This window comes from Limulus polyphemus, unplaced genomic scaffold (assembly GCF_000517525.1).
Source record: "Limulus polyphemus unplaced genomic scaffold, Limulus_polyphemus-2.1.2 Scaffold1807, whole genome shotgun sequence".
Classification (NCBI taxonomy): domain Eukaryota; kingdom Metazoa; phylum Arthropoda; class Merostomata; order Xiphosura; family Limulidae; genus Limulus; species Limulus polyphemus.
This window is the reverse complement of record NW_013667417.1, coordinates 68,612-81,943: the sequence shown is the minus strand read 5'-3', so window position 1 is coordinate 81,943 and position 13,332 is coordinate 68,612. Positions and strand designations below refer to the sequence as shown.

The following is a 13,332-nucleotide window of genomic DNA, read 5'->3' as shown; positions in this document are numbered from 1 at the left end:
GCAACTCAAAAACCATAGTATATTTATTAAAAACACAGTAATTTTAAACAAAGAACCCAACATAAACAAATGAAAAATCAAGGAATCTATCTTAATTGAACAAAACAACCCTACTCTAAACCACCACCCCGGGGTGCCTAAATACCTCTTCTAAGTTTCGCAACAGTTCCGGTCATGTGACTTCTTTGTTCAATACTGTATATATATATATATATATATCTGTGTCAGTGTAAATTAATTGTAACTGATGATGACAAAACGTTGTACATTTGCTGTTATGTTAAACTTATATTAAAGTTTTTCTTCAATACCCATTCAAGCCGTCTCCAGCCATTATTAGTCTCAAAGTGGGTTCCTCGTCACCGAAGTTGTAAATCATTTGAAAAATGTGTAGCTAACATTACCCTATCCAAATACACAAGGCACAAGTGTATCTTGTGAAAATTTTGTATTTTTCTTTATTTTACCTAAACTAACTTTCTACTTTCTAATTGTTACATTTTAATTACTTCAATAATAATAAATAAAAAGTATACATGAAAAACAAGAAATATAGTACTTATCTGTGACCTCATGTTTTTACTGTCAGTTGCCTATGAAATTTGATACTACTTTTATACTACTAGTACTATTGTACTAAATTTGTTTATTTAATTAGATAATGCACTTATGAACACAGAATAATAATACATAAAATGCAGACAATGTCCTATAACCATTATAATGTTTCTGGCTTTCTAATATACGACAAGAGTTATTACAAATTCAGCTAAGCTTGTTGATGTGTTTCCTTTGGGGAATAAAATTTTCTGTGATTCAAATGCAACAGTAAAAAGCTGTAATAGACAAAAGTAAATTAACTTGCTTGTTAGAAAAATGTAGATTCTTATTTTTGTTTTACAATTGTTAGAGCAATATAGTTTTATGTTTTTGTTTCTCTTCCCAGTTACGAGTTCCCAGTATAGGTGTCATGGTCAAAGAGAAATAAAACAATAAAATTAAGTAAAACAGATTTATACTGTTACAAGCTTTAAGCTATTTAGAATAAACAATTGTAGTTTCATGTTACCAACTTGCAGTCATCTTAGAAAGAAAAAAGGGGTAATTTAGACTTATTTAATCTTTTAATTGTGATTATGAGGTTGGTCAACTCTACTGAATGTGTGTAGGCTTAGAGAAAATAACAGATACATTATCGTCTTACTGAAAAAAAAAAAGTTTGATATTCATTAAAAAGATTTTAGAGGTTATATAAATGATATTTGGAAATTTCCAGATGAAGAAAAATATTCTTTAATCTTAACATGAAAATCACTTTGCACTCAAAGCAGTCAACGCTTTGCCTCCATATATTCACAGACAAATTAGTAGTAAAAATACCTAAAACATTTGATATTTTGTGTACAAAATACTTGTAATGTTTACTGAAAGCTTACTAAATTTCATGAAGATACATAAAACATATTAAAAGTAATAGTATGGAAACTCTGATGGTTACTTTAGAGTTAATAACATCGACTGAGCCTATAGCGAGAGGGTTAAAGTCTTGCACTCTTTCATATGATCTTGCAACCCTGGGGAATATGTAATAATGATTCTGTTTGTGTGAAGTACTTCCACACACTGATTTTGTTTGTGAAAACAGTCATTCTTAAGGGAAACAAAAAAAAACAAAAATGCTTTAGTTAACATTTTTCTTACTTGAAAATTAATTGTGAGAGATATTCACCTCTGCAGTTTAGCTGTCTTCCCTGCTCATCTGCCTGAGAGGCTTGCATGCCATTAGACTTGAGGCAACCCCTAGCTAATTTCACATGATTTAATGTAAGTTGCACTGGTGCATGATGACATCATCATCTAACAAAAGCCCTCCATCAATAGGAGGGTGACACACTTGCACTCATGCTAACTTTATTCTTTGATGAGACAAGGGAAAAGGTGCTCTGGAAGTGGGAAGGAATGTGAGAGGAGGTAAGTATCTATAAGAAATAGATTTTTAACTTATGAGATGATAATTCACCTTCACACACAGTTTAGCTAGAATACCACATTGAATTGGTGTAAATTTTACCTAGATGAACTTCCTTCAGAAAGTGCCCAAATGGAACCCATGAAGTGGACATCTGATGTCAGGGGCTCCATAGGGGCACACCCTTGGGAGACCACATTATTTCTTGACCAGGGTATACATACTCTTCACTCTGAAAGAAAATGGGGAAAAGGCAACTGAGCCCTAAGTGTTGCAGGGATGGGCAGAAAGAAAACATGACCATCCAAGAGCTTACACACAAGTGGTCAGCAAGCAAATGTATAGTGTGGTTGAGGTGCGTTCCAACCATACCTTGAGTGCTCCAGCCGCAGGAGGGCATCTCAGTGATGCAGTATGGTTTTGCATAGCGTGTGCTCACCTCGACTCTACTGAACAGACACTGGCAGTAGAAAAAGGGCACATCAGTTATATATTATTGTATCATAAAGTGTGTGTGCTCACTTCAACTCTACTGAACAGATTTACACTGCAGAAAAAGGACACAAGTGTTACGAGTTATGTTTTAGAGTGGTGGCCCACACTACACTGACAGTGTCACCACTACTCTTCTTATCAATGGTCCACCACCCAGTAGCTAGGAACTCCAATGCTGCACTAAACAAAGGAAGGGGAGGGGAGAATTCACACTGGGAAGACACTGAGAAGTGCCCAAGTTCACATCAGACTCTCAGCCAAAAAAAGGTCTTTTACTGGAGCCAGTGCAATTAATGACTGTGAAACCCTATTTTTAAAAGCCACCAAGCCATGACAGTCTACGGAAGAGGTACAGTCTGGATCAGACAAATGAAAAAAAAGAAAATCACAAGGATACCCTAAGTGATCTTGTGGAACACCCCATCTCTCAGTGTGTACATGTAGATCAGATGGTATGAGTGCTTTCCATTATCCTGAATGAATGCAGAGTTTAGTTAAGTATACTCTGGGAGGCAAAATCAACCACCTGATGGGATCGTATGAAGTAAAATGGGGCCCATGAAAGTGAACTCACCTGTCTAGAGATGGTATGTTGGAAAATGGCAATTGGAGAAAGACAAAAACCCTCAGGAGACAAAACAGCCAAATGGTAATAGTTCATAAGCAACAAAAGTGTGTGGGGTAGTCGCATACCAACCTGAAGGATTTCATCCAATGAGCAAGTTGATTAATTTCATGGGAAAAAATGTGGAAGATCTTGCAAGTCTCCATCTCCAATGAAGCATATACCAGATGGAAAAGTTGATGAACCTATCCTGTAAGGTTAGAAGGAGATAGATCTCTGGAAGGAAAGGGCTGCAATATGTAAAGAGATGATGATGAGGGCCCTGAAATAGGGAGGTATGTGATAAGTAACATCAAACAGCCCAAACAGAACATGGTAGCTTGTTTGGGTCTGAACAATCACAAAGTGACATACAGAAGGAAAGGAGACAGGAGAAAAGGTGCAACTACCTTCTCAATCAGCAGAAGTCTTAGGAAGGAAAGACTGATCTGGATAGAGGAGTATAAAAGTATGATGGAAAATAGCACAAGAAGAATTAATTGCATAGATATCTAAACAACAGTGACCACATGCAAGAAAGAGGAAGAAATAAGTATTGAGAAAGGTGGTATAAGGAGCAGGTCAAGGTGGTCTGTGGAGAAGGAAAGATCAAAACAAAGTGAAGAGGACAGGGGAAGAAAACGCTCTGCAATTTTAGGAAAGGCAAAATTTTATGGATAATGCCATCCCACAGCCAGCAATGGTGGAGAGAAAGATGGCATACAGTAGGTCAGTCAGGGAGAAAGTGGTGGCAGATGGACCAACGACGGTAGACACACTGCCTACATTAGTACATAGACAAGGTGGGAAGATCAACAAGAATGAGACAAGAGAAAGACTAAACAATCAGAGTTCCAGTTCAATGGGCGATGGACTAGACAAATCCCATATGTGAAGATGGAGGGATGATACCCTTTGATGAAACAGTGACATGTGAGGTTGATGCAAGAGAGAGGGAATATTGGGCAGAGGAAGAAGGGGTTCAGTTGCCAAGCAAAGGAGAAGAAGAAACCAAGATTGAGCCAGCCAAAGAGGTACCACGAAGAAGATTCATCAAGGGTGTCAAGAATCTGAGGTAGAAGACAAAGAGGTAAATAAGCATACAGGAAAAGATAAGACCAGTCCTGGCTGAGAGCATCAACAGCCAAAGCTGAGGGATGAAGAACCAGAGACCAGATAAGAGGAAGCTTGAAGTTGAGAGGGGTGGCAAATATGTGTTAATGAGGGGTGTGCCCAACTGAGAGCAAACCCACAGAAAACACTGAGGATGGAGAAGCCATTCTATAGTGAGAATGCAGTCCAGCTGAGAAATACAGTTCACAACAAGGTTCATAGCTCCTGTAACATAACAGGCAATCTAATGAATATGATGAGAATGGGCCCAAAAAATTAGGTTTAAATTCTGAAAACAAAGAGCCCTGAAATTGATGCCCTTTGATTGTTGATGTATGAAACGACCATGAAATTGTCAATTGTCAAATCATGACCAAACGATCCACCAGGAGGGGTAGGTAATGACAGCATGCCTGATAAACAGCATGAAATTTTGAGCACACTGATGTGAAGACAGCGTTCATCCTGTGGCCAAACAACAGAAATTCTTAGAGGGAAGCATCAGTGAATAGAGGAAGTTCTGGTCTGGGAGAAATTAAGGGAACTCCAGAGGTGGTTTTGGAATGGTTTAGCCACCAAGACCAAAGTAGACCTCAAGTAGAGGAGAAGGTAGGTGGATGATTGAAGACAATAGATTTTGTGAGAAATTCCACTGAAGAGGAAGCATGTGTGTGCTACCTAAAGGAATGAGTTATTCCAGAAAAGCCAGAGTCCTCAAAAGAAGAATGAAATAAATGCACAAAATGAAAAGAAGATGCACAAATCTCGGCATCCAGACACTCCATAGCTAATAGGTGAAGATGAGAAGGCTGGGAATGGCTGAGAGAAGAGTATAAAAAGACTCCCAGGTGTACGAGATATTGGAAGGGTATAAGAAAATATATGGAAATCTTAACAAGACACCCCAAACAAGCAGCATCTTGAAGAAGAAAAATGTGAAGGGAGAATTCCTCCTGGGAATGAGCTAAGAGAAGCCAATCATCCATGTAAAAATGGAATTGTAGACCAAGTCTGTGAAGATGGTGAGTGAAGGCCCTCATGACAAGGTTGAATATGTAAGGGGCCAATGTTATGTCGAAAGGAAGTGCCTAGAAATGGAAGATGCGATTTCGGTATATGAAGCATAGAAAATGTCTGGAGTACAGATCAGTGAGGATGTGGAGGAATGCATCCAAAACACTTACCTTAGTCATCCACAGTCCAGGTGAAACGGACCAATGGAGAGAAGAAATTTTCCAACTGAAAATGTAGAAAGATCTGAAAGCAATTGAGAGAAGAGGGGTAGCTTACCAGATACCAACCCCTGATATTCTTGTAGACCACGAAAAGACAAGAGTAAAAACCTGGAAAATGGTTCTTTACCCTGTCGATGACTTATTCAAATGATTCAATACCACCTTCTTGAGATGTTAATGATAGACTGAATCAGAGAGAGGAGGAAATGAAATGAGTCAGAATAGAGAGAGGGGGCATAGAGAAAAGAAGTGAAGAGACAGTCTGTAAATGTGTACTTGCAGGACCCATCAGTTGGAAGAAAAATCTAATCTGAGATCTACAAACTGTGACAGATGGGTTCTCAAACAAACCACATGGTCACCTGTGATTTGTGTGGCGAGTCTGACATTGGTAAGAGGGGAAATAAGTAGCAGAAGAAGGTCTGGAAGTTGGAATGGAAAGGTGATGGGTAGAAGTACCCAGTCAAGAAACTGAAGTAGAAGGGCAATAGTGAGAGAGGCAAGAAATCAAAGAAGATAGTGAAGATTGGTTATGGGCTGTCTCAGCCCATGATTCAGGAAAATTTTAAACACCACCAAAGACATCCAAGTGAAGAAATGGCAAATAACAAAGAGCACAGAGATAGGAAGTATGAAGACATGCATGAGAGAGGAGAGTATCTTTACCTAAAAAGTCCAAACAACAAAGGAACCAGGTAAATAGAGAAAGGGCAGAAGTGGAAGAGGCCAGAGTAGAGAATAGAAGATAACAAGTTTCTCCTGAAAAGTCATATGAGGCATAATGAAGCATTTCAGGCATAAGATGGAGAGAAGAGAGGTATCAAAGAAGGATGGTAAGAAAAAGATGAGGAGGGGAAGATTTAGCACTGGAGAGCAAAATAGATGACAATGAATTTACTCCCGAAACAGTAAGAGATTTCAAAGATTGAGAATAAACAAAGAGAAAATGAGAACAGTTATAACCCAACACATAAGATTCATGCAAATGAGGGGAAGACACATTAGGGTACAGGTACAAAGTTGTTCCAAAAATGAATTATCATGAACTCTAATGTCAGGAAAAGGAGGAAAAACAAAATAATCACAAGGATTAGGGTTATGAAGCAAAGAAAACAAAGTGTCATAAAATATGGCAGAAAGTGAGATAAAATCCTAAAATAGTGAGAAAAGTTGAGTTTCCTTGATTGGTAGTGAGGTACCTAAAGCAGATCCAGGAGGAGGAAATAAGCAATCAAATTTGTCTTCCTCAGTTTTAATTTCAAATTGAAGAGAAGGAACATCTGAAGAATGGATGTAAGCTGAAAGTCCAGCATGCATAATAGAATACCACTACCCATTAAACAATGGCTGTGGCAATGTTCTCCTGAAGTGATAATTCAAATATGTCCTGTGTGTGTGAAATTTCTTCAGTCACATAAGAACAAGTTAAAGTCACATTAAATGTGAATTTATGGTAACAAAGTTAAACAAAAAAATATCCAAAGTATAACAAAACTTAAGTTTCATTAACCAGTGCAAATCTCAGCAATTTAAATAAGTTTAAACACATCTGTGTTGTTCATTCCTGAGAAAAAGAATCAAATTACCACAAGTGCACACGCACAAGGATAGTTATTGTGCATAAAGATGTGTGGCCCTTCTATGTGTGGAGGGTTTTTGTTGCATGATGTTCACATCATTCATCAGCACGATTCACGTTAACTCACGAGGGTCTACACAAATGTTACAGTTACTTAAAACATGTATATATGCAAGTGTATCAGCAATTTAAATTATATCATGAAAATGAAAATAAATGTACCTTTAAATTTACAGGCAGTTGACAATCTGTTTTATGATATGCTTGTATGGCATGAATCCAAGCCAATACGGGGCCTTTGTCATCAGTTGCTCCACGGCCGTACAACTTCCCATCTTTCTCTATAAGCTCAAATGGCTCTGTATCCCATCCATCTTCCTACATATTAAAAACAAAGGCTTATAAAATAACAACATGTTGAAACTATCATACAAGAAATCACTTTAATCTTTCTGTATTATAAAAACTTGACATAAGAAGCTAAGAACGGAAGCATCTTATTTATCCATTGATGTCTTTTAGCTAGCATGTAAATATTTTAAAAGCAGAGCTTCATTAGTAGTTGTCCAGATCATATGCTGTAAACATCATAGAATGATGAGAAAACAGAATGTAAAAGAGATGGGATCTCAAGACTGGCCTTGAGATCAAATTATGATGAGGTCTTGGTCTCAACTGCTCAGACCTCAAGCTTGGTCTTGAAAATGTATCTTTGCAATGTTGCAAGTAACTTCACACTCTGATTTCTGTGAAAACAGTTGATCTTATAGAACAAATAACAAAACTAATAATTTTTTAAAAAAATTATATTTTGGCCATTGGATATGAATAAAGTATAGATACATATATTTGTTTCATTAAAAACTAACTGAAGAATACCAGGGTGAACACAGTATTTAATTACCTAATGGGTGAAGAGAAAACTGAATGAACACAGTTACCAGTTTTGTGGCATAAGAAGTATAAATGAAGTATCTCATTTGTTAACTAATTATTATCAACTCTACTAAATTAAAAGTTTTGGTGGCACCTTAGCAGCTGGTTGAACATCCAAATGGCCATAAACACAAATTGTTTTCTTTTGAGGGTCATTTCCAAGCTGGCCAAGAATCACTGGAGGGTATGGAATAACTTTTCCATCAGGAAGGGTTTGAGTTCCAACATCAGCCAACTCACAAGTAGCTCCTTCAGCTTCCAACAACTATACCAGGAAGATATAAGCTTTCTTATTTAATGCTAAACAAAACCTATGGTATGCAAAAATAATAAAACAGCTAATGATAAAACACACACTCGCACAGATATATATGAATAACACAATCATGTAACAAACAAGGTTTATCACAGTAAAGTAACTTAAATATGCTTTTCACAAGATATGTAATTATTACAAATTCAGGTTATCTAAGTTAAAGACATTTTCTTTAGTCATTTTACAGTTCAGAAAGGAAAACCATTAATGAATCCTTGTTAAAAAAATAGATCAACAAATACCATAGCTTAGTCTCTGTTACATAATGCCAACTACCTCATATTATTGTCCAATGAGGTATTACGATTCTTACTTTCTTTTTTAATAAACTACATATTTCTCCATTGATGTTTTAACCATTAATGTCCTTGCATGTATAATATTAATACATTATGTACTATGTACAAATACACAAGAAAAATGAATCTTACAAATCAAGAAGGAATATTACTTTTATTACAACAAAACTCCCAATTATATGGACACTAACCTTCAACCATGCCAGTTATAAATGTTTACAAACAAAAAGTATGAATAAATTTTGATCAAACCATGATTTATAAAATACAGATTAGCATACAATGCCTAATTTACCTTACAGAAAATTTGTTAACAAGCAGTGGTGGCAATGATTACAAACATGTTCATATTTCAAACTCAACTCCAAAGTCCACATGCACATGTATTTTTCTCAATTTTTGTTGCTCACATTTTCAAGACTTGATAAATTACAAATAACACAATTACAGACAATATATCAGAAACAAGATAGACATTTTTAGCTGATTGTATATATTTTATATATAAGCATCAACTGTAATTTTTTTTTATTTATGCAAGAACAAGCACCCTAATACTTTTACTTTATCAACACACCTTTGTCTTTCCAAAATTAAAATTGTACTGCCTTCATATCTTAAATAGGTTTTAATAAAAACATACCAAAATTATAGATGTCAATTTTACAGATAATTGTTCTTCAAAACATTTTCTCCAATTTTTCTTTCACAATGAGTTTCTTAATGAATATTTCATAGGAAATACCTCAAAATAGTGCTAAAAAAACATCAGTGTTAGAAAACTATTTAGTACTAATAGATGCAACTTATTTACTAAGGAACTCTGCCTAATATAAAATTACAAGATAATAGCATAATTGTGATTAGGGTTTATTTCCCTTCTAGAGTGCTCTTTGGTACTTTTATTGCAATATTTTAGTATTTTTGAACAAATTTAACAATCACTATCCATGAGTCACCAAGTCACTACTTGCCATTGAATCCATTTTCCTTTTCTGGTATCACTAGCATATAGCCTGTCAAAAATGACAGGACAAGTAATACCACCTCATAGTATACCCTAACCTCACATTTCATAATTGAAATAAAGTTTGCAAAATCAAGCTTGACCAACAGAGGCAGAAAAGTGCAACCAAGACAGTCAAACATTGGTAAATTAAGATTATTCATGAAATGAATTTGTGGCATAATCATAGAATAATTATTGGTAAAAATCAGTTAGCTTAACTTCTAATATATAGAAAAGCCAGTGCATTTTGGTAACACTACAAAAGTATAACCTAATATTGTTGTTAGCCTATGTACTGAAAGCATTATAGGAAATGTACAGACAACAAAACTGGAAAAATATTTGTTGATTTCTTAATTTAGAGTCTCTGTTGATTAAAGATTTTTTTTTTCTTTGGTGATATAAAAGAAAATAGCTTAATTCAGAAACAACTTAAGTTTAAAATTGAATCGATATGTTTACTTTCACGATAAATTGTACGCACTTGGCTCTAGGCTAAATGATTCCACACTATGTCTTTAGGCTTATAAAATCAACTCTTACAACACTTAAGGTTTTATGCACACCATCCTCTCGCAGCTCCCTTGCACCTGAAGAAATTGGGAATAGTAGACCTTTGATAAAATTGCTCTGATAATTAAATAAAAATTGATAAAAAGAGTAAAGAAAGATTTTTGTCTTCACGCCCAAGTAAGAAGATGGCGTACTTAAAACAGGAAAACTACAATTAACCAACTTTAGAGAAAACTGATGCTCAAAACCATCATAGTGAAGCTTAATAGAAGGGAAAAGCCCAGTATAAGTAAACCAGAAGTTTGACAATGATGAACTGATGGCACTAACCTCTTACTACAGTGGAAGCTATGAAAAAGTTGGGGTTAACTACCATGGTTGGAACTCTTGAGGCCGTATCTGTTACGGATAGTAGCGTAGTCATCCAAGTTAGAAGGCAACTCAATTATTTGAGAGTTTTAGGTTTTGTTTGTGGGAAGTACGATGAGTTGCAGAAATTAACCAATGAAGTGTGAGAATTACTTGTGGATAGCTATGCACACTACTTGGAAACTCATAAGGATACTGAAAAAATATCATTTAAAAATTAATGTTGGGAGCTAAAAATCAGTTCTCTCCAGGACAAAATTTCAGTTCAGTTTTCTGAGACAGAAAGTGATGAGTTCAAGATGCCGAAGGTAACCAGCATTCATAGAAGTCAGCTTGCCACTCCAACTTTGATGTAAATTACAAATGCTATTTCTCTCAATTTTGATCAATATAACTAAAAAACTAAATATAAAACTAGTAACCTGACTTTGTCCGAGTATACCTCTAGTAATACAGTGATTGAAGAGTTGTTAAGAATAATAAAGAAACTACTGAAAATTGTTGAGACATTAATGGAGTTAAGTCAACAACTAACATAAGTGTTGTAATTGCCTCTTAAGTAAGTGTTATTAAAGATTGATGTTTTGTGTAATCTCAGTCTCTGAGTCATTCTTTATTCTAGCTGTAAACTTCCTGAGTTAGTGACTTGTGTGCTCCACTCACGACTGTATTCTCATTTAAATAAACAAGTGTGACCTGTGGTAAAAGTCAAAGCTCCAACAAGTAGACTAAATGCCTGCCCATAACACACACCCTTACTAAAATCATAATAGATGGACAGTAGCCGAACTATTGTATCTGGATAAATGCATTTGGTCTTTTATGACCCCCTCTATTTTGATAAATTATGCATGATGTGACATATACTGGCATTAATATAAGTTAGATAGATGGAGAATTCTGGGAAGTCCTGATAGAACCAAATATATTCTTAAAAATTTAGTGCATCCAAGTGTTTGCGCTGTGAACTAGTTCAGAGTTGACTCGATTGTTCAGTGCAGTTATCCATTGTTTCTGTTTGTAGTGAGGTCATCCAGAAGTTGTGAAATAGACAATTTCATAAGCCAATTTTTCATACGCGTCTGTTTCAAAATTAAATGATAGACCAGATATCTTGACGTACTATCATTTATATATATATATAAATTTCATTCAATCATGAACCTGGCAAGAACCTAACTACAGCTCAAGTGTAAATTTAGGACCTTTGATCTGATTAAAGTTATATACATCTGGTCCAAAATTGACAAGTCATTATTTACAGAAGCTTGACACAATAGAAGATGCAGTATCAGATAACAGTATATAATAATGGCTATCATACTAAGAAGGATAAAAAATATGAAGGAAGTAGTTTCAAGAACAACACAGGACCTGGAACATCATGCAAAATTAACCTCAAACATCATTAAGGCTCTCCAAAGGGTAACTCCACAGATTAAGATCTTGTTCCAGGGTGGCAACTGTAAATGAATTTCCACTGAAGAAATCTTTTAACTTTTTTGTAATCTAACATTCTTATTATTGATAAATAAATAGGAAAAAAAATTAAAATGTTAATGGAAAGTAGGGAGAGTTGCTGTAATAAAAAATAAACAAATACTAGTTGGATAGATTTTAAAATAATTTTCCATCCTAACTTTGGTTGGAATTGGGATCTGCAGAGCTAAATAAAGTAGTCTAAGTTTGCAAACCAAAGTAGGGATTGAAAATCGTTTTAAAATATATCCAACTAGTATCACTTTACTTGTTTGTTTACTTTTTATTGCAATAATGATCCCTACTTTCCATTAAAATTAATTTTCTTACCAGTTTATTTTTTCAGTTTTGATATGTCCTTGGAATGGACACAACATCCATAAACTTTTAGTATAGCTATATCCCTAATAGCTATAACTTTTACAAGAATTAAAACCACAATCACAAATTTACAAAATGTAATCCTTACTTTGGCATAGAGACAAGTGTACAAAGCTGCCAAAGTATGAATTAAATTTTATAAATTTGTGATTATGGTTTTAATTATTGTTTCATTACTTTTTGTAGCAGGATCCCTACTTCATTTTAAAATTCATAATTTTTTAATACTTGTTTGTTCACTTTTGGCTATAGAAATGGTCTGGTGTCTGTCCATCAATATTTAACGCCATCTGTTGAGTTGAATTGGAGTTAAAAGGTTTTTAAGTACAAGCATGATATGTTTACCATTCATAAAAAAAAATCTGTATATATTTTTTTATTTATCGGAATATTCAAAGCAGATACCCACAGACCAGTCAAGTACGCTGGAGAAACCTTGTAGCAATAGTCAAAGTCATCTAAGAGGTAGTGCCACTGATGTGATCAGGTAGGTAGGTAGTAGACAAAAAAGTTGCTGTTTTAGAAATTTTTGAATTGTTATACCAGAAATGTTACCGACCTATTTAGTGTATTATTAGTATATATGCACATAATATGTCATAACCAATACTCTTAGGAATTTGATAGGGTGTTTTTTATGGTGCATGAATTCTTTGGAAACTTTAGCAATCCCTACTATTAAGTACTACTGTACTTAATAATAATAATGCATTATTAGTGTTAAATGATGCATAACAGTTTCTCATTAAACATTAATATTGTTTAAAAATTTAATGTCAGTTGTTGAACATGATACACCTCTTTATTTCCTTATGTTATTTCAAACATGACAAATATGTGAAATTTAAAAATTTTCCGATGCACAAAAGTATTTTTAATCTTAAAATGAAAATTACTTCGCATTTTGGATAGGCAACATTGGAAAAGTAAAAAAAAAAAGCATGAGAAAAACATTTCTTTACAAACCTTAAGACTTAATACAAAAATTTTATATTTTACATATGAAAGCATGTAATGTTTACTGATAATCTGCCA

The 13,332-nt window shown here is 34.7% G+C and overlaps 1 protein-coding gene across 1 annotated transcript in view; it reads right to left on the bottom strand.

Annotated features, from left to right (window-relative positions):
• LOC106464998 (cytosolic non-specific dipeptidase-like) overlaps window positions 1–13,332 on the bottom strand; it is a 64,910-nt gene that overhangs the window by 44,736 nt on the left and 6,842 nt on the right. Inside the window, exons 3-4 of the mRNA XM_013925188.2 lie at window positions 8,026–8,196; window positions 7,218–7,373 (exon numbers count right to left, since the gene is read on the bottom strand). Of these exons, the coding sequence (XP_013780642.1) occupies window positions 7,218–7,373; window positions 8,026–8,196 (327 nt within the window). The remainder of the gene's footprint in view (window positions 1–7,217; window positions 7,374–8,025; window positions 8,197–13,332) is intronic.